We start from the raw sequence: 22,966 nt of genomic DNA on the forward strand, positions 1-22,966 counted from the left end.
CCTGAGAAAGTAATGGAAGTGGTTTCAAAAAATAGCTGGATATATAATTTGAAAATATTTTGTTGAGCGGGCTATAGAGATAAGGGTGAAGAATGGGACTAGCTGGGTAGCTCTTTTCAGAGATGGTACAGATGGGTCAAATGGCCTCCTTTAAACTTGTATGATTCGACTGAACACAGCAGTATCTCTCTGTAAACTGTTTGAATCCCTTCCACAACCTGCTTCTCCACCTAATTTTGTGTCTACAAATTTGGCTTTAGCATATGGCAGTCATTGCAGGAATTCATCAAGGTCCCTTAGGCAGGATCTCCTAAACTCATGACCACTAACATCTTGAAGGGCAATGGCAGTAGATATGTAGGAGCAACACCACCTGCAAATTTACCTCAAAGCCATTCGCCTTTCTAACTTGGAGATATATCATTGCTCCTTCACTGTCACTGGGTCAATATCCTGGAACTCCCTTCCTGAAAGTACTGAGGATGTATCTATATCCCATCAGTATAATTGTTTCAAGAAGGCAACTCACGACCATCTTCATAAAATCCCTACAGTGTGGAAACATGCCGTTTGGCCCAACATGTCCACACTGACCCTCAGAGCATCCACCCAAACCCATCCCCTATAACCCACCTAACCTACACATCCCTGAACACTGTGGGCAATTTAGCATGACCAATCCACCTAGCCTGCACACCTTTGAACTGTGGGAGGAAACTGGAGCACCCAGAGAAAACCCACGCAGACACAGGGGGAATGTGCAAACTCCACACAGACAGTCGCCTGAGGGTGGAATCGAACTCAGATCCCTGGCGCTGTGAGGCGATAATTAGGGATGGACAGTACATGCTGGTCCAGCCAGCAACATCCACATCCAATTAGTAAGATCCCAGCTGGTGTTAATGTCAGGCACGTCAGATCCCTGAGTGAAACCTGGTTTCATGGACCCTCATTTATTTTCTTTTGACCATGAAGGTTAGTTACTGAACGCATTCATAATAGCGTGAAACCTTTGAACAAAGAAACCTACAGCACAGGAACAGGCCCTTCGGCCCTCCAAGCCTGCGCCGATCAAGATCCTCTGTCTAATCTATCATCTATTTTTTAACGGTCTCTGTCCATTTGCTCCTTGCCCATCCATATACCTGTCCAAATATATCTTAAAAAGACGCTAACGTGTCCGTGTCTACCACCTTCGCTAGCAACGCGTTCCAGGCACCCACCACCCCCTGTGTAAAGAACTTTCCATGCATATCTCCCTGAAACTCTCCTCCTCTCACTGTGAACTCATGACCCCTAATAATTGAGTCCCCCACTCTGGGAAAAAGCTTTTTGCTATCCACCCTGTCTATACCCCTCATGATTTTGTAGACCTCAATCAGGTCCCCCCTCAATCTCCATCTTTCTAATGAAAATAATCCTAATTTACTCAACCTCTTTTCATAGCTAGCACCCTCCATACCAAGCAACATCCTGGTGAACCTCCTCTGCATCCTCTCCAAAGCATCCACATCCTTTTGGTAATGTGGCAACCAGAACTGCACACAGTACTCCAAATGTGGCCGAACCAAAGTCCTATACAACATGATAACATGACCTGCCAACTCTTGTACTCAATAACCCGCCCAATGAAGGAAAGCATGCCATATGCCTTTTTGACCACCCTATTGACTTGTGTTGTCACCTTCAGGGAACAATGGACCTGAACACCCAGATCTCTCTGTTCATCAATTTTCCCTAGGACTTTTCCATTTACTGTATAGTTCGCCCTTAAATTAGATCTTCCAAAATGCATCACCATGTATTTGCCCGGATTGAACTCCATCTGCCATTTATCTGCCCTATCTATATTCTGCTGTAATCTCTGACAGTCCCCTTCACTATCAGCTACTCCACCAATCTCAGTGTCCTCAGCAAACTTGCTGATCAGACCACCTACACCTTCCTCCAGATCATTTACGTATATCACAAACAACAGTGGCCCCAGCACAGATCCCTGTGGACCACCACTGGTCACAGGTCTCCAATTTGAGAAACTCCCTTCTACTACTACCCTCTGTCTCCTGTTGCCTAGCCAGTTTTTTATCCATCTAGCTAGTACATCCGGGACCCCATGTGACTTCACTTTCTCCATCAGCCTGCCATGGGGAACCTTATCAAACGCCTCACTGAAGTCCATGTATATGACATCTACAGCCTTTCCCTCATCGATCAACTTTGTCACGTCCTCAAAGAATTCTATTAAATTGGTAAGACATGACCTTTCCTGTACAAAACCATGTTGCCTATCACTGATAAGCCCATTTTCTTCCAAATGAGAATAGATCCTATCCCTCAGTATCTTCTCCAGTAGCTTCCCTACCACTGACGTCAGGCTCACCGGTCGATAATTACCTGGATTATCCTTGCTGCCCTTCTTAAACAAGGGGACAAAATTAGAAAGTCTCCAGTTGTCTGGGACCTCACCCGTGTCTAAGGACGCTGCAAAGATATCTGTTAAGGCCCTGGCTATTTCCTCTCTTGCTTCCCTCAATAACCTGGGATAGATCCCATCTGGACCTGGGGACTTGTCCACCTTAATGTCTTTTCGTGTCATTGTACTTTTAACTCAAAAATAATTCTTAAACAAGAAAACATGAACATTATTACACCCGACAAAATGGTTGCGAAAGCACTTCATTACAATCATTAGCAAGGATTCAAATTTGCAATATTCCTTTCATCTCAGTAACATTCTTACAAATACCAAAATCTCCAGTGAAGTGTTACCACTATCTCCACACTAGGGCTCCTTGCTCAGGCTGGTACAGCTGCACACAGTCCACCCAATGATTTTCTGCGTACTCATACTGTTTTTTTTCCCTGCAACTGGTGTTTCTCCTTGAGATACCTAACATAAACTAAGCAATCACTTTTAGAGTTATGCATACAGTCATACTGCGGGGAAACAGACCCTTTGGTCCAACTGTCCATGCCAACAATAATCCGAAACAAAATTAGTCCTACCTGCCTGCACTTGGCCCATTTACTTTTCTAAATGTCTTTTAAGCATTGTAACTCTACCCACGTCCACGACTTCCACTGGAAGTTCATTCCATACACAAACTACTCTCTGTGTAGATGTTGCCCCTCATATCTTTCTTAAATTTTTCTCCTCACACCTTAAAAATATGCTCCCTAGTCTTGAAATCACCTCCTGTTTGGAAAAGACACCTACCATTCAGCTCATCTATACCCCTCATGACTTTAAAAACCTCTAGAAGGTCACCCTTCAACCTCCTCCACTCCAGTGAAAAAACGTCCAAGCCTGTCTAGTTCCTCCATATTACTCAAAGCTTCCACTCCTGGCAACATTCAGGAATTTTTTTCTGAACTCTTCCCCCCGCCCCAACACACACACCCCCCCCACCTTAATAGTTCCTATAACAGGGTAACCAGTACTCTAGAAGAGGCCTCACCAATGTCCTGTACAACCTGAACATGACTTCTTCAATCCTACACTGAATACAAACATGATTGATCTTTTGTCACAAATTCACTTTCTCAGCTGCTCCACATGCTACCTGATTCTCTGAGAAACCAGACATTTAACTATTCCAGTTTTAAAGATACTCAACGTTGGAGCATCCACCGATCAGTCAAAACAGCCTCCCAGTATCTACTCTGTTGACTCCTTTCATCATTAATTCTGTTTTTCTCTCCTCAGATGCTGCTGGGCCAGCTGATATTTCTAGTATTATCAGTTCTTGTTTCCATTCTGAATTATGTATATGTTTCAATCTAATAAATTTGCATTCTTCTAAATTACAGACAATATGACACAATTTTTGTCAGTTTTGCTTATGGCAAAAACCAATCTAGTAAATCTTTGCTATTCACCCGCCATGAAAGCATATTCTTCATTAAATATGGATACCAAAGCTTCACACAGTATAGAACATAAAACAGAGAACTGTACAACATAGGAATGAGCCCTTTACTCTGAAGCAAATTTATGAAATCAGCTTCTAGCATGTTCTTGGTTTGTAAGGACATCAAAGGTTTCAGGAAGCAGGCAGGACAATGGGATTGAGAAACATTGCAGTTGTTATTGAAAGGTGGAGCCAAACGGCCCAGTTCTGCTCCTATATCTTGTGGCCTTATGGTCAGTCTGTCTGTCTGGTGCACACACAGTGATTGACTAACTTGTTTAGAATATAAAATATCCTTTTATTGTCCTTTCTAGATGTTTCACCTCTATTGACCTTCATGAAACTACTCCCCATCTGTTTATTTCTGAAGTGTAAAACCTCATTAAAAGTGAATGAGCACAAATGGCTAATGCTGTGCTGACGGTGCACTGTGACTGTTGCTGACGGTGCGCTGCAACATGTTGTTGGCATGCTGTGACTTGCTGACAGTGCACTGCAGTTTGCTGACAGAGTGCTGTGACTTGATAATGGTGCTCCCACCTTTCCTGTTACTTTAATTTCTCTTTCTTCTTCAGGTGCTTTTGCAAATACATTACCTGCCTATCAAAGATCAGAGGTCATGTTGTTTATCATGGGAAAAGTTCCACTACCTGCAGTTCACCAGGTTCTAGATGTCGGAAAGCCAGGGTAAGCACGTTATATCACAATACTTCTTTTCTTCGAAATTACCTTTAAAGAATAAAACTACTCATAATCCAAAATAACCTAACTAACATTGTGTCTGAATATACTTTAACATACAGCATTAAAATTGCAAATATCTGAAACATATCAGTCCAGCTTTAGTTATGGAGATATTTGCTGGAAGCTATTTTCAGAATGCTGTTCAGGGGCTCTGTGCTTGTGGTGTTTCTTGGACCATGTTTTGTTTGCATTTGGGCCTTTCAGTGTGGTATTTTTCTGACTTGACAGCTGTTTCATTAGACTATCATGTTACTTCTTGTTTGGATTGATATAATCTTGGCACCGAACATATACTGATGATTTCTGATGGATTCCAAGTGCTATCAATCTGTTGTTAGACTTGACCTTTCCGACTAATATTCAGGTTGTGCTCTTCATTACCTACATGGCAGTCATGTGATTCTTTCATATTCCCCTGTCTATCTAGCAATGCACCATAATGAGTGATGATTGGAAAGGCATGCCCACATGTTTTCAGCCAATTATAATCTCCAACGTTGGATGCACAGTGTGGTGAAATGTGCATGTTCAGAATGGGTATACAAATTTGGTTCAAATGATTCTACTTTTGTTGATGATCCGTGTTGTAGCGTTGGATGATCTTTTCCCAGTGTCAGCACAGGATTTCCAATGGTGTTCTTTGTGGCCTGTGGTCTTCATCATTCTTGTGAAAGAACATGTATATTGATCAAAGACAATTCCTTGCATGCTGATAGGCCCAATCACTAGACTGTGATATCCACAATATAAAATACCAGGTATGATCAGGATGAGTTTCTGGGGTGAGGCTTAATTCTAATGAATCTCAGGGATGGAATTTTATGCAGTGGGTTCAGCAGTATTAGTTGAATCATCACTTGCCGATTTTGTTGGCTACATTTTTTAAATCTCTGAACTGGAAGCGTGATTGCACCTGCACCAATGTCTAGGTTTGCGTATAGAGTCATCAAAGTCTGCAGCACTGACAAAGGCCTTTTGGTCCATTACATCTGTGCCATCAAAAAGAAACACCTAACTATTCTAATTCTATTTTCCAGCACTTGGTCCACAGCCTGTATTACTTGGCATAACAAGTGCACATAGAACATAGAACAGTACAGCACAGTACAGACCCTTAAACATTAAGAGAGCTGCTGCTTCTACCATTCTTTGGACATTAAGTTCCAGATTCCCACCATACTCTTGGTGAAAAAAATACCTTTCCTTACATCTCCACTAGAGGGTGTCTGGGTGGGATGCTCTTCAGAGGGTTGGTGTGGACTTGATGGGCCAAATGGCCTGCTTCCACACTGTCTCATGGAGGCTTGTCCCATGGCTTAAAGCTTTGCCCCAAGTCATGGATCCCACCACCAATAGGAAAAGTTCCTTCCTGTCAACTATATATGTGGTCGTCAATTTTATACATCTCAATCATGTCCCCCCTCAATCACTTCGGCTTCTAGGTAAGCAGCCCCAGTCTGTCCAATCTCTATTCATTACTAACACCTTATTTCCTCACTAACCTCACTTCCCTTGATTTCATTAGTATCTAAAAGTCCATCAGTCTCTGTTTTGATTACATTCAAAGATTGATCTATCTGACACAGTCAGTTCTGAAAACTCATCACCCAGTGAGTGAAGAAACTGTTTATTTTCTCAGTTCTAAATCAAAAGCCCTTTGTTCTGTAAGAACTGAAAGGATGCTGTAAATCAAGAACAAAAACAGAAATTGCTGGAAAACCTCAGCAGGTCTGGCAGCATCTGAGTTCTGAGGAAGGGTCACCGGAACCGAAATGTTAACTCTGATTTATTCTTCACAGAGCTGCCAGACCTGCTGAGCTTTTCCAGCAACATCTGTTCTTGCCCTTTATTCTGTAATTATCCCCTTATTCTGGACCCTTCTCCACTCTTCCTTCCTATTCCAGCCATGGGAATGATACTTCCTGCAACTAATTAGAATCATGGAATTCCTTCAGTGCAGAAAGAGAACATTCAGCCCACTGAATCTGTAGCAACCCTTCAAAGAGCATCCCACTCAAACCCACCAAGTTTCCTCAGGTAGGACCTTCCAATCTCATGAACAAAAACATCTAGAACAGAACAAGAACAAAGAACAAACAAATTTACGGCACAGGAACAGGCCCTTCGGCCCTCCAAGCCTGCGCCAATCGAGATCATCTGTCTAAACCTGTCATCTATTTTCTAAGGGTCTGTATCCCTTTGCTCCCTGCCCATCCATGTACCTGCCCAGATACATCTTAAAAGACACTATTGTGTCTGTGTCTACCACCTCCATTGGCAACGCGTTCCAGGCACCCACCACCCTCTGCGTAAAGAACTTTCAACACATATCTCCCTTAAACTTTCCTCCTCTCACTTTGAACTCATGACTCCTATTAACTGAGTCCCACAATCTGGGAAAAAGCTTCTTGCTATCCACCTTGTCTATACCCCTCATGATTTTGTAGACATCAATCATGTCACCCTTCAATCTCCATCCTTCTAATGAAAATAATCCTAATCTACTCAACTTTTCTTCATAGCTAGCGCCCTCCATGCCAGGCAACATCTTGGTGAACCTCCTCTGCACCCTCTCCAAAACATCCACATCCTTTTGGTAATGTAGCGACTAGAACTGTACGTAATACTCTAAATGTGGTCGAACCAAAGTCTTATACAACTGTAATATGACCTGCCAACTCTTGTACTCAATACCCCGTCCGATGAAGGAAAGCATGCCGTGTGCCTTCTTGACGACTCTATTGACCTGCGTTGCCACCTTCATGAAACAATGGACCTGAACACCCAGATCTCTCTGTACATCAATTTTCCCCAGGACTTTTACATTTACTGTATAGTTTGCTCTTGAATTAGATCTTCCAAAATGCGCCACCTCGCATTTTCCTGGATTGAGCACCATTTGCCATTTATCTGTCCAACTCTCCGATCTATCTATATTCTGCTATAATCTCTGACAGTCCCCGTCACTATCTGCTACTCCACCAATCTTCGTGTCATCTGCAAACTTGCTGATCAGACCACCTACACCTTCCTCCACATCATTTACGTATATCACAAACAACAGTGGTCCCAGCACATATCCCTGTGGAACACCGCTGGTCACAGGTCTCCAATTTGAGAAATCCCCTTCCACTGGTACTCTCTGTCTTCTGTTGCCCAGCCAGTTTTTTATCCATCTAGCAAGTACACCCTGGACCCCATGCGACTTTACTTTCTCCATCAGCCTGCCATGGGGAACCTTATCAATCACCTTACTGAAGTCCATATATATGACATCTACAGCCTTTCGCTCATCAATCAACTTTGTTACGTTCTCCAAGAATTCTATTAAGTTGGTAAGACATGACCTTCCCTGTACAAAACCATGTTGCCTATCACTGATAAGCCCATTTTCTTCCAAATGGGAATAGATCCTATCCCTTAGTATCTTCTCCAGTAGCTTCCCTAACACTGACGTCAGGCTCACCGGTCGATAATTGCCTGGATTATCCCTGCTACCCTTCTTAAACAAGGGGACAACGTTAGCAATTCACCAGTCCTCTGGGACCTCACCAGTGTTTAAGGATGCTGCAAAGATATCTGTTAAGGCCCCGGCTATTTCCTCTCTCACTTCCCTCAATAACCTGGGATAGATCCCATTCGGACCTGGGGACATGTCCGCCTTAATGCCTTTTAGGATACCTAACACTTCCTCCCTTCTTATGCCGACATGACCGAGACTAAGCAAACATCTATCCCTAGCCTCAACATCTGTCATGTCCCTCTCCTTGGTGAATACTGATGCAAAGTACTCGTTAAGAATGTCACCCATTTTCTCTGACCTAACGTATAACTTTCCATCTTTGTCCTTGAGTTGACCAATCCTTTTTCTCATTACCCTCTTGCTCTTTATATATGAATAAAAGGCTTTGGGATTTTCCTTAACCATGATTGCTAAAGATATCTCATGTCTCCTTTTAGCCCTCTTAATTCCTGATATCCTTCCAATGCTTCGTCTGTCTCCAGTCGCCTAGACCTCATGTATGCTTCCTTTTCCTCTTGGCTAGTCTCACAATATCACCTGTCATCCATGGTTCCCTAATCTGGCCTTTTCTATTCCTCATTTTCACCAGAACATATCTCTCCTGTACGCTAATCAACCTCTCTTTAAAAGCCTCCCACATATCAAATGTGGATTTACCTTCAAACAGTTTCTCCCAATCTACATTCCTCAGATCCTGTCGAATCTTGGTATAGTTGGCCTTCCCCCAGTTTAAAACTCTTCCTTTAGGACCACTCTCATCTTTGTCCATGAGTGTTGTAAAACTTACGGAATTGTGGTCGCTATTTCCAAAGTAGTCCCCTACTGTAATTTCAACCACCTGGGCGGGCTCATTCCCCAACACCAGGTCCAGTATGGCCCTTTCCCAAGTTGGACTGCATACATACTGCTCTAGAAAATCCTCCTGGATGCTCCTTACGAATTCTGCTCCATCTTGATCCCTGACACTAAGTGAATCCCAGTCAAAGTTGGGAAAATTAAAATCTCCCATCACCACCACCCTGTTTATCCTACACCATTCCATAATCTGTTTCCATATTTGTACCTCTATCTCACGCTCGCTGTTGGGAGGCCTGTAATACAGCCCCAACATTGTTACTGCACCCTTCCTATTTACTGCCTCACTGCTCGAATCCTCCATCGTGCCCTCCTTCAGTACAGCTGTGATATCGTCTTTGACCAGTAATGCAACTCCTCCATCCCTTTTTGCCTCCCTCTCGATCCTGCCTGAAGCATCGATATCCTGGGATATTTAGTTGCCAAACATGCCCTTCCCTCAACTAACTCTCAGTAATAGCAATAACATCATTCTCCCAGGTACCAATCCAAGCCCTAAGTTCATCTGCCTTATCTACTACACTTCTCGTATTAAAACAAATGCACCGCAGACGACCCGTCCCTTTGTGTTCATGATCTGTTCCCTGCCTACTCTTCCCTTTAGTCACACTGACTTCATTATCTAGTTCCCCACAGGCTTTCGTTACTCCATCCTTTCTGTCCAATATTTGGTTCCCATCCCCCTGCCACATTAGTTTAAACCCTCCCCCACAGCATTAGCAAAAGCACCCCCAAGGACATTGATTCCAGTCCGGCCCAGGTGTAGACTGTCCAATTTGTAATAGTCCCACCTTCCCCAGAACCTAGAAGGACAAGGGCAGCAAATATGAGGGAACAATTCACCAGCATTTTCCCTTCCAAGCCACTCACCTTTCTGACTTAAAATATATCACTGTGCCTTCACTGTTGCTGTGCCAAAATCCTGGAATTCCCTCCCTAAGGGCACTGTGGGTCAACTTACAGCATGTGGACTGCAATAATTTAAGAAGGCAGCTCGTCACTATCTTCTCAAGAGCAGCTAGAGACGGGGAACAAATGCTGTCCAGCCAGTCATGCCCACATCCCACGAATGAATAAAAAAACTCCTGAAAATACAGCTCATTGTGATGTAAGAGCAATGTGAAATCATCGGGAAATCCTTGGTCTTCTAATTGAGTTTTCGACATGTTGAGGTCAATTTACAACTAATTTAGGATTTTTAATACTATTTCAAAATCTTCAGACTCTCAAGTTTCTTCCAGAACTTTTAGGATTAATTCAACTCCAAGTTGCAAATTATTTAGCAGTCATTGCCTTAGCTGGACTTAGATTATTACTTGCTTGCTCTCGTGGCACTGCTGAACGCTGATTTGTTTTCCCTGATTTAACTCTAAGCTACCCCAACAAAACTGATTTTGCAGCTGCAAGCTGCAGAAACAGCCCCATACTATGAAAGCCTTTTTATTTACAAGCTTATTTTGGCTGCTAGGTGATGTTACCACATGGGTGGTTCTTCACAGCCTAATCTGTCATATTTTAACTTTCTTGTAGAATCTCTACAGTGTGGAAGCAGGCCATTTGGCCCATCAAGTCCACACCAACCGTCTGAAGAGCATCCCACCCAGACATCCCCTAGACACTGTGGGCAATTTAGCATGGCCAATCCACCTAACCTGCACATCTTTAGATTGTGGGAGGAAACTGGAGCACCCAGAGGAAACCTACACATACACAAGGAAGAATGTGCAAACTCCACATGGGCAGTCACCTGAGGGTGGAATTGAACCCAGATCCCTGGCACTGTAAGGCAGCAGTGCTAATCACTGAGCTGCTATGCCACCTTGATTTTCTGAGAGGACAGAAAGTAGTCATGGATTTTTTTCTGACTCTGAGGTTAAAGTTAAAGGGAAGTCTCATTTCAGAATGTGATATTTAAGTTGTGTTCCAGCTTAAATCTTGCTTTCAAAGTCTAACTAATTAAGCTGCTCCAGATCGGAACAAAGTTACTTGGACATGATGCTTTTTGATTAGAGTAAAGTGCAATCCGAGGACAAAGAACAGAATCCTTACAGAGCTGCAGGTTGAGGCTTGACAGATGTTTCACTTTTTCACACCAGCTCTTCTTGCTGCATGTAAAGGATTTGTCTTGTAATTTGTTCAGCCAGATCTTTAAACTGTGCTGCCAACGTGTCACAAGGTGGTGTACATAAAAAATCAAAACTTCAGGAAACACAAACTGCCACACTTATGTACTTTCTAGAAGTAAATGGATCAATCATATAAGAGTTTGGTGAAAGGATAATGTGATCAGAGATGATGGGAACTGCAGATGCTGGAGAATCCAAGATAACAAAGTGTGGAACTGGATGAGCAAGCAGGCCAAGCAGCATCTAAGGAGCACCAAAACTGACGTTTTGGGCCTAGACCCTTCATCAGAAAAGGGGGAGGGGGAAGAGGGTTCTGAAATAAATAGGGACAGACGGGCAGGCAGACCAAAGATGGATAGAGGAGAAGATAGGTGGAGAGGAGAGTATAGGTGGGCAAGTAGGGAGGGGATAGGTCAGTCTGGGGAGGACGGACAGGTCAAGGGGACGGGATGAGGTTGGCAGGTAGGAAATGGAGGTGCGGCTTGAGGTGGGAGGAGGGGATAGGTGAGAGGAAGAACAGGTTAGGGAGGCGGGGACGAGTTAGGCTGGTCTTGGGATGCAGTGGGGGGAGGGGAGATTTTGAAGCTTGTGAAGTCCACATTGATACCATTGGGCTGCAGGGTTCCCAAGTGGAATATGAGTTGCTGTTCCTGCAATTTTCGGGTGGCATCATTGTGGAACTGCAGGAGGCCCAGGATGGACATGTTGTCTAAGGAATAGGAGGGGGAGTTGTTTATTGCAAACCGAGCGGAGGTGTTCTGCAAAGCGGTCCCCAAGCCATCGCTTGGTTTCCCCAATGTAGAGGAAGCCACACTGGGTACTTGGGATACAGTATACTACATTGGCAGATGTGCTGGTGAACATCTGCTTGATGTGGAAAGTCATCTTGGGGCCTGGGATGGGAGTGAGGGAGGAGGTGCGGGGGCAAGTGTAGCACTTCCTGCGGTAGCAGGGGAAGGTGCCGGGTGTGGTGGGGTTGGAGGGAAGTGTGGAGCGGACAAGGGAGCCTCAGAGAGAGTGGTCTCTCCAGAAGGCAGACAAGGGTGGGGATGGAAAAATGTCTTGGGTGATAGGGTCTGATTGTAAATGCTGGAAGTGTCAGAGGATGATGCGTTGTATCGGGAGGTTGGTGGGGTGGTATGTGAGGACTAGGGGTATTCTCTTTGGGTGGTTATTGCGGGGGCAGGGTGTGAGGGATGTGTTGTGGGAAATGCAGGAGACACGTCCGAGGGCGTTCTTGACCACTGCAGGGGGGAAGTTGCCGTCCTTGATGAACGTGGACATCTGGGATGTGCGGGAGTGGAATGCCTCATCCTGGGAGCAGATGTGGCAGAGGCAACTTATTATCTGAATGGAGAAAACTTCAAAATGTTTTGACGTAGAGGGATCTGGAGTCCTTGTGCATTAATTGCAGAAAGCTATTATGCAGATACAGCAGGTAATAAGGAATGCAAATGAAATTTTCGCATTTTTGCTTAAGAATGAAGAATAAAAGTAGGAACTTGTTGCAATTGTAAAAGATATCGGTGAGACTTCAAATGGCATTGAGTGTGGAACATCACAGCTCACAAATTTGGTTGAGTTTATTGAAGAGGCTACCAAGAAGATAGATGAAGACAGAGTGGTAAACGTTGACCGCGTGGAATTTGACAAGGCCTTCAACAAGTCCCATATAGTAGGAACAAAAGCAAAGTTGCTGGAAAAGCTCAACAGGTCTGGCAGCAGCTGTGGAGGAGAACACAGAGTTAAGGTTTCAGGTAGACTGGTAAGCTGGTTAGTAAGGTTAAATCACATCGTACCCAGGGGTGATAGCTAATTGATTACAAAATTGGCTTGATGGCAGAAGAACAGAATGTGGTGATAGAGGGTTGTTATTTGGACTGGAAACATGTGACCAGTGGTGTGCCACAAGAATCAGTTCTGGATCTACTGTTGTTCATCATTTATATCACCAATTTGAATGAGAGTATGGGTGGTTTTGTTAGCAAGTTTGTAGAAGACACAAAAATTGGTGGTTTGGAGGACATGAAGAAGGATACCCAACAGTAAAACAAAATGGGCCAATTGGCCAAGAAGTGACAGGTAGAGCTTAATTTCGATAAATGCGAGGTGTTGCATTTTGGTAAGGCAAACCAGGACAGGACTTACACAGTTAATGGTAGGGGCCTTGGCAGTGTTGTCAAACAGAGACCAAGACATGCAGGTACATAATTCCTTGAAAGAGATGTCACAGGCAGACAGGTTGGTGAGACGGCATTTGGGCTCTTGCCTTCATTGGTCAGAGCAATGAGTGCAGGAGTTGGGACGTCCTGTTGCAGCTGTACAAGAAATTGGTGAGGTTACTTTTAGAACCCTGCATACAATTCTTGTCACACTGCTATAGGAAGAATGTTGTTAAGCTAGAAAGCATACACAAAACAATTAGAAGGATGTTGCCAGGATTGGCGGTTTTGAGTTACAAAGAGAGGCTGCATAGGCTGGGACTTCTTTCTCTCCAGCGTTGGAGGCTGAGAGGTGACCTTATAGAGATTTATGAAATCAAGAAGATCATAGATGAATGGTCAAGGCCTTTTCCCTAGGATAGGGGAGTCCTAAACTGGAAGGCATAAGTTTAAGATGAGATGGAAAAGATTTAAAAGGGAACTGAGGGGCAATTTTTTTCACACAGATGGTGGTGTGTGCATGGAACAAGCTACCAGAGGAAGTGATGGAGGCAGATATAGGTAGAACATTTAAAAAAACATTTGGACAGGACATGGATAGGAAAGGTTTAGAGGCATACGGGCCAAGTGCAGACAAATGGGATTAGTTCAGTTTCAGAAGCCTGGTTGGCATGGATGAGTTTGGCCAAAGGGCCTGTTTCCATGCTGTATGACTCTATGACTCTACTCCATACAGTTTTGATCCCCATACTTGAGGAAGGATGACGTTGCATTGGAGGAAGTTCAAAGAAAGTCCATGAGATTAATGTCAGATTTGAAAGGCTTGTCTTATGGGGAGAGATTGAGTTGTTTAGGCTTGTGCTCACTAGAGTTTAGAACAATGAGATGATATTTAATTGAGGTATATAATATGCTAAAGTAGATTGACAAAGTAGGCACAGAGCAGATATTTTCCCTTGTGGGGCAATGAAGAACAAGGGTTATAGTTTTAGTTAAGGGATGGAAGATTTAAAACAGAGAAGACAGGTTTCTCTCCAAGTGTCATGAATCTGTGGAATTCATGACCCCAGAATGCGATGGATGCCTGACACCAAATAAAATTAACTAGAAGATAGATAGATTTTTAATTGGTAATGGGTTAAAGTTATGGGGACCAGATGGGAAAGCGAAGTTGAAATCGGCCATGAATATATTAAATGGCGGATGATTCTCCAAGTCTTAATTACCCAGCCTAGCTTATGTTCTTATGTTTCTCTCATCACAGCAGGCAGCACTGAGGGGCAATCACACTGTCAAAGGGGCAATATTGATGGAGTGCTATACTATCAGATGTTTATGACTGAAGGAATGTTGTAATGTCACAGTTGCAGCACCGAGGGAGATCTGCTGTTTTGAAGAGGCAGTCCTGCAATTTAGTCAGTTAGCTTAGTTGACTAGACAGCTGGTTTGCAATGCAGAGTGACACCAACAATGCAGATTCAATTGCCCCACACTGTTTGAGTGGCTGAATTTACCACTAAAGAACTATCTAATCAGTCTCACCCAATTGCCTGAGGCATGTTTACCCTCAGGTTTAAAGCACTACCGTTGTTTCTGTCGAATGAGTGAGCAGCCGTCTGGTCCTCATTGTTTTTGTTCCTTTACTGTGGAAGAACTGCACTGCCAGAGAATGTACTGAGGAAGAACGCCAGGTTGGAGGAGCAGTATTGTGAGCGAACTATCCTGCTGTTGGATAGTAATGAGGAAGAACTCCACTGTTAGAGAGGTGTTACTTAGGGAAAGCTGCAAAGCCAGAGTGAAGGAAATGAGGAAGAACAGTTTTGGAGGAACAGCACTAACAGTGAACAGAGGCAGTTCAATGCTTCAGAGATCCCATTTTTCAGGTATAATCTTATTTGCCCTCACTAGTAGGTATAAGAGTCCTTGGCACTTTCTGTAAGAATAGCATGTGAAATATCCTGCTGTCTTTGCCAGTATTTAACCCTCAACCAACACTACTAAAATAGGTTATCTAGCTTTTGTCATGATGCTCTTTGTGAGATACTGCTGTATCTGAGTTAGTTACTGTCTCATACATTACCAATAGTGTGCAGTGTTTTGGGGCAATCCAGGGTCATGAAAGTTACTAATTTAAATGACTCAGAGATAGTTAGAACTGCTGACGTAGCACAGTGTGGAGCTGGAGGAACACAGCAGGCCAGGCAGCGTAAGAGGAGCCAGAAAGCTGATATTTCGGGTCGGGATCCTTCTTCAGAAAAGGGTCTGAAGAGGGGCCTGACCCAAAACGTCAATTTTCCTGCTCCTCCAATACTGCCTGGCTTGCTGTGTTCCTCCAGCTCCACGTTGTGTTATTTCTATCTTAAATGGCAACCTTTTTTCTCAGCTTTGGAACCATTGGCTTTGCCCAGCAGAGGGAGCTTTCACAGAGACAGAGCGCTCTCAGTTTTGAGGTAGCGAATTCCACAGGCTCACCAATCTCGAGGTGAAGAAATATTTCATCTTTTCCCTACATACTCTACCCCAAACCCTTAGCCTGTGACCCCCCAGTTCTAGATTCCCTGGTCCTCGGGAATATCTTTGCTACGTTTACCCTGTTTAGTCCTGTTAGAATTTTATAGATTTCTATGAAATCCTCCACATTTTTCTAAACTTCAGTAAATATAATCCTAACCACACCAGTCTCTCTTCATACATCAATGTTAGAGTCCATTATAAAGGATGTAATAGCAGAGCATTTAGAAATATATAATACAATCAAGCAGAATCAGTATGGCTTTATGAAGGGAAAATTGTGCCTGACAAATATACTGGAATTCTTTGAGGAGCTAACAAGCATGATAGAGAAACAGGAAGAAATCATTGTAATATATTTTTAGACTTTAGAATCCCCACGGTGTAGAAGCAGGCCATTCAGCTCACTGAGTCCACACTGACTCTTCGAAGAACATCCCACCCCAACCTACACCACCCCCCTCCCCTGCCCCACATCCTATCCCTGTAATCCTGCATTTCCCATGGCTAATCCACCTAGCCTGCACATCCCTGGGCACTCTGAACAATTTAGCATGGCCAATCCACCTAACCTGCTCATCTTTGGACTGTGGGAAGAAACCTGGCAGAAACCCACACAGACATGATGAGAATGCACAAACTCCACACACATAGTCGCCTGAGTAGAATCAAACCCAAGGAAGCATTGCTAATCACTGTGCCACCCTTTTGAATTGGCCTCTCAAATTATTATACAAAACCCCTACTATAAGAGTGAGCAATAAAGTAACTGAAGTCTGTGCAATTCCTCCTCACGCCTCGCCTAGTAACAGACCAGTGACTAGAATATGAGAAAGAAGAATATTTTTAAAACCCATTCAAGGGATTGGACTTTGCTGACTGGGCTAGCATTTATTGCCTGTCCATAACAACTGGAGGAGTTGCTGGTGAGCTGCCTTGTTGAACTGCCCACAAGTGAAATGGTATTTCCACAATCGCTTTGCCAGAAACCTCTAAGGTCAAGCCCAGCAATTACAGACCAGTTAGTTCAACTTTGGTAATGGGACAACATCTAGGAATAATAATTTTGCCTACAATTCATAATCATATAGCAGATGTGGGTTAATTAAAAGACAGCCAGCATGAATTTCTTAAGGGCCAGTTGTGTTAAACTATTTTTAGTTTTTTGAAGACATAACAGAAAAGGTTGTTATGGGCCATGCTGGCGAAGTGATATATGTGAAGATTCATTGGATGAATGAGGTCCCTTGATACAGTACCACACAACAGACTTGTGAAATAAGTGATAGGAATGAAAAGGACGGCAGCAAATTGGATACAAAACTGGCTGAGCGACAGGAAACAGAGACAAATTGTTAAAGGAAGAAAGTTGGCAGTGGAGTTCCACAGGCGTTGAAGTTGAAAGCCTTGCTTTTCCCATTGTATGTTCATGATCTATATCTTGTTTTCAGGGGACAATTTCAATATTTGTATATGGCACAAAACTTGGAAGCATTGTAAACTGTGAGGAGGATAGTGTAGATCTTCAAAATGATAAAAGTAGAGTGGGCAGATAGGTGGCAGATGAAATCTCCGAAAAATGTGAAGTGATACATTTAAATATAGGGAACGTGGAGAGACAGTATAAAATGAAAGGTTACTGCTGTAAAAGATGTGCAGGAACAGAGAGATTGGGATGTATAAATACTTGAGTCAATAAACATGGCAACACAGATGGAGACAACGTTCTAAAAAGCATACAGTATTCTAGCTTTCATTAATAGGGATATTTAAGTATAAGAGCAAAACACTTGTTATGAACTTGTATAAGATAGTAGGTAGGCCTCAACTGGAGCATTGTGTACGGTCTGGGAGCAATAGACAACATGGAAGAAATTGACAAGAATGGCTCCAAGGATGAAAAACTTAAGGTATGAAGGTACATTGGAGAATTTAGTACTGTTTTCTTTGGCAAGGAGAAGGCAAAGAGGAGATCTGATAGAAGTTTTAAAATCATGAGAGGCCTCGACAGAATGGACAGATGCACATTGTTCCAATTGTAAAAGGATGAAGAACAAGAGGGCACAGATTTAAAATAGTTTATAAATGTGATATGAGCAAAAAACTGTTTAGGATCCACAAAACACTGCCTGGACAGTGGTAGTGGTCTATCATGGAGGCAGGTTCAATAAAAGCATTTGAGAGGGCATTAGCTGATTATTTGAACAGAAATAATGTTCAGGGTTATGGTGAAAAGACTGAGTAGTGGCACGAAGTCATAGTGCATCTTCAAAAAGCCAGTGCACATACAACATGCCAAATGACCTTACTCTGCACTGAGAGTTCTGTGATTCTGAAATAGAGCTACCAGTCACTCATGCATAAGAAACTCGCCACCTTGGCTTGGAAATATATTGCTGATCCTTCAGTGTGGCAGGGCCGAAATCCTGGAACTCCCAATCTAATGCACCATTAGTGTCCAGATAGGGTCTAAATAGAGTGGAGCGGTTCATGAAGGCAGCTCACCACCATCTTCTCAAAGGCAGCTAGAGATAGCAGCAAATGCTGGCCCCTATAGCAATGCTAACGTTCCATGAGTGAATTTATTTAAAAAGTTTAGTGGAGAGGAGTGCTGCTGTGATTCTGCAGAGTACCCTAGTGCTCCAGACATCAGCACAACTATCCCAATTGTATGGTCAAATCACAGAGTAGAAGAGATGGCACAGCCTGATACAGCTCTGTACCAGTATCTGCTGTCATCTGACCGATTATTTCGGTATTCTGTATACATGTCAGCAAAACAGGCCTTTGACTGAACTCTTGTTTCTTATTCTGCTTCCTGTTGCAGGGACAATGGAAATCGAATGATTCAATTGATGTTGCTAAAATCCCTCCTACAGGTATGACTTTTCAAAAATATTCCCCCACTGGTCCAGTGCAGGCACAATGGCAAAGTCAGAATGTGGCTCAGCTGTGCATACCTAAATCACCAGGTAAATAGTTATCTAGGTGCAATCAGGGTTACATTTTGAGAACACAGAAAGAAGTTCACTCAAGACTTCCAACTCTGAAATGCAGTGCTCCCAATTAAATGCTTTGTTATACCTGTCCTGGGCGTTTTTGATGAGGACAGTGTGGAAGATGCTGTACATTGTATCTAATCCTGAGCTATACCTGTCCAGATAGAGTTTGAGTGAACTATGTACATTATGGTGGAACTGTATTCCAGCCTGCCATGGTGAGCATTCCTACACTAGGATATGCAGAAATTTAGGTGTAAATCATGGTTAAGTATTTAAAAGATGAGTCATATGAATCTAAGTGATAATGGGAACTGCAGATGCTGGAGAATCCAAGATAATAAAATGTGAGGCTGGATGAACACAGCAGGCCCAGCAGCATCTCAGGAGCACAAAAGCTGACGTTTCGGGCCTAGACCCTTCATCAGAGAGCTCTCTGATGAAGGGTCTAAGCCCGAAACGTCAGCTTTTGTGCTCCTGAGATGCTGCTGGGCCTGCTGTGTTCATCCAGCCTCACATTTTATTGTCATATGAATCTAAGTTATTTTTGTGCTTATTACTACAGTTTGTTCCTCTGACCATTCCGTAGTGGGCTTGGTTGTTGTTTACAATTTTTAAAATTTATTTTACTTGAAGGTGACAATTGGATTCCAGAGCAATAATCTTTTAGCAACCCTGCCCACCTCCTTCCTGGAACCTCTTCTCTCTGCCTCATTAATGGAGGATGCTGAACTTCGCCTCCTTGTCATAGAAATCCTTCTCAGTCTGATCGACCGCCAAGGAAATAGACACAAGTTCTCTCATGTCAGGTATGTCCCAAATGTAACCTTTACACTTCTAGAACAACATGGAACCAGGCCATTCAGTCTGTCATGTTTATATTGACCCTCTGCAAGAACAATTCAGTTAGTGCTAGCCTTGCAAATCTTCGTTCTTCACATAATCAAATTCATTTTGAAATCCACAATCGAATCTGCCTTCACCATATTTTCAGACATACGTTGAAGATCCTACCACTTGCTGTGCCTCTTGTTGCAGTTGGTTCATATTCAATCAGCTCAATTCGGTGTCTGTGGTTCTCAATTATTCACCAGTGGAAACAATTTTTCTTTATCTGATCTGTCACGACTGCTCATGGTCCTAATTATTTCTATGAATCTCATCTCAACCATCTCTTCTCACATGAGAACAAGTCTAGCTTCTCCAGCCACCTGGGAACTTAAGTTCATTATCATTGGACTATTCTCCAGAATCTTTTCAGGATCTTCTCAAAAGCCTTCATCTCCCTACAGTGCGCTGCTTCCTGTTTAAAGCTGAATGAGTGTTTTGTAAAAGTTCTTCCTGACGCCATTACTTATGTGCTGTCTTGCACATAGCACATACATTCATTCATAAGTTTGCTTTGTTTTAAAATTATTATTTATTATGTTATTAAATTTGATAAGGTTCCCCATGGTAGGCTCATTCAGAAGGTCAGGAGAAATGGGATACAGGGGAACTTAATTGTCTGGATACAGAATTGGCTGGCCAACAGAAGACAGCGAGTGGTAGTAGAAGGAAAATATTCTGCCTGGTGGTGAGTGGTGTTCCACAGGGCTCTGTCCTTGGGCCTCTACTGTTTGTAATTTTTATTAATGACTTGGATAAGGGGATTGAAGGATGGGTCAGCAAGTTTGCAGACGACACGAAGGTTGGAGGTGTCGTTGACACTATAGAGGGCTGTTGTAGGCTGCAGCGGGACATTGACAGGATGCAGAGATGGGCTGAGAGGTGGCAGATGGAGTTCAACTTGGATAAATGCGAGGTGATGCATTTTGGAAGGTCGAATTTGAAAGCTGAATTCAGGATTAAGGATAGGATTCTTGGCAGTGTGGAGGAACAGAGGGATCTTGGCGTGCAGATACATAGATCCCTCAAAATGGCCACCCAAGTGGACAGGGTTGTTAAGAAAGCATATGGTGTTTTGGCTTTCATTAGCAGGGGGATTGAGTTTAAGAGTCGTGAGATCTTGTTGCAGCTCTATAAAACTTTGGTTAGACCACACTTGGGATACTGCGTCCAGTTCTGGTCGCCCTATTATAGGAAAGATGTGGATGCTTTGGAGAGGGTTCAGAGGAGGTTTACCAGGATGCTGCCTGGACTGGAGGGCTTATCTTATGAAGAGAGGTTGACTGAGCTCGGACTCTTTTCATTGGAGAAAAGGAGGAGGAGAGGGGACCTAATTGAGGTATACAAGATAATGAGAGGCATAGATAGAGTTGATAGCCAGACTATTTGCCAGGGCAGAAATGGCTAACACGAGGGGTCATAGTTTTAAGCTGGTTGGAGGAAAGTATAGAGGGGATGTCAGAGGCGGGTTCTTTACACAGAGAGTTGTGAGAGCATGGAATGCGTTGCCAGCAGCAGTTGTGGAAGCAAGATCATTGGGGACATTTAAGAGACTGCTGGACATGCATATGGTCACAGAAATTTGAGGGTGCATACATGAGGATCAATGGTCGGCACAACATCGTGGGCTGAAGGGCCTGTTCTGTGCTGTACTGTTCTATGTTCTATAATCAACTCCATAATCTTGGCATAAAAAGATATAATTTTTCATACACTCAATCGGCGCAGGCTTGGAGGGCTGAAAGACCTGTTCCTGTGCTGTAATTTTCTTTATTCTTCAATGTAAATGTCTACTCTAATCTGGACATTTTCTTTTCCTTTTGTTTCTGTTTCCTTAATTTCTGCCCTTGTTTTTACTTGTAACTATTATATGCTAATTTGGGACCTGGAGAGTGGTGACTCTATACTTTTCACTGTTCTCCTGTACTTTTGTACCTGGCTACATGTGACAATAAAGCCTAATTTAATCTAATCTAGTTGTCAGGGATCAAACCATTTGGGGTTATTGATTACTTATTGGTAACTTAAAATTCTATTAATTAAAGGCACAAGTGGGAACCTTTAGACTTTAATAGACTAATACATATTACATGATTAACCATGATGCCTTCAAGAACGAATAACAAGTATGCAACTCAATCTAAATAGGAGAAATAAGTAATAGAATGTGTGAGAAAACATGGGCAAAAGTGTTATATTACTGCTCACAACACAGTCTCAAAGAAGTAAAAGAAGGTGGCATTTCAGAATTCAAGTTCAACACTGGGTGCTGCGCAAAATTTGTGAAAAAGTGTGATTTAGTATTTCATCAAGAAAACATAAATTTCACAGCATCTGTCACCTGAAATTTGACTATCATCAAATCATCAAATTCCACCATTTTGCCATCAGGCATTGAAGGAAGAATGCATATTGATTGGCCTGGCAGACTGCTATTAATATTGGTGCAAAAAGCATTTTTGAATTGCTGTCCAATGTCCTATCATGTCTGTCTATTCTTAGGTATATTTCTGTGTGTCTGTATCTGTGTGCCCTCTATACAGCATAATAGAAAGATTACAGCACAGAAAAAGGTGACTTCATCAGCCATGTTTGTGCCATCAGAGAAAGCAAATTTTCCAGCTTAATCCCACATTTAGACCAGAACCCTGCAGGCTATGGCATTGATCTGCATTTCTAGACACTTTTTGAATAAGTCTGTGTTTGTGACCAGAAATATATCTTTTATTTCAGTGTTTTTGTCTGTATCTATCCAAATCTGTCCATCTGTATGAGTGTGTCTGAGTCTTCTGAGACTGATAGTGTTTTCCTCTTCCTCCTCAGTATTGTTTCAGACATCTCTGTACTCATGCTAAAAGTGGACAAGTGTTCCCGACAGGATACTCTGTTTATGAAGAAGGTGAGCCTCTGGTATTCTCCTGAGTTTAAGACCATAAGAAATAGCAGTGGGCCGTTTAACATCTCATTCCTCATATCTGCTTTTCCTGCAGTTTCTCTGTAACCCTTCATTCGCTTACTAATCACAAATCTGTCTATTCACCTATCTCAGCCATACATGTTCACATGGACTCTGCCCCCATATCTCCCTCTGGAAAGGAGTTCCAAAGACTTTCAAGCATCTCAGCGAAGGAATTTCTCCTCAGCTTAGTCTTAAATTAGTTCCTGTTTATTCTGAGACTATGCCCTCTGTTCTTAGACTCTCTCATGAGGAAGCATCCTCTCAGCGTTTACCCTGTCAAACCCCTTA

General features: G+C 42.9%; 1 protein-coding gene across 12 annotated transcripts in view; it reads left to right on the top strand.

Moving 5' to 3' along the window:
- Window positions 1-22,966, top strand: part of LOC125454981 (protein EFR3 homolog B-like) — a 151,043-nt gene that overhangs the window by 65,486 nt on the left and 62,591 nt on the right. For all 12 annotated transcript variants that reach the window (XM_059648793.1, XM_048536406.2, XM_059648796.1 and 9 more), the window contains 4 exons: window positions 4,487-4,598; window positions 18,660-18,711; window positions 19,468-19,640; window positions 22,543-22,618. In XM_059648793.1, the coding sequence (XP_059504776.1) occupies window positions 4,487-4,598; window positions 18,660-18,711; window positions 19,468-19,640; window positions 22,543-22,618 (413 nt within the window). The remainder of the gene's footprint in view (window positions 1-4,486; window positions 4,599-18,659; window positions 18,712-19,467; window positions 19,641-22,542; window positions 22,619-22,966) is intronic.

Source organism: Stegostoma tigrinum, chromosome 9 (genome assembly GCF_030684315.1).
Source record: "Stegostoma tigrinum isolate sSteTig4 chromosome 9, sSteTig4.hap1, whole genome shotgun sequence".
In the NCBI taxonomy this organism is placed as follows: Eukaryota; Metazoa; Chordata; class Chondrichthyes; order Orectolobiformes; family Stegostomatidae; genus Stegostoma; species Stegostoma tigrinum.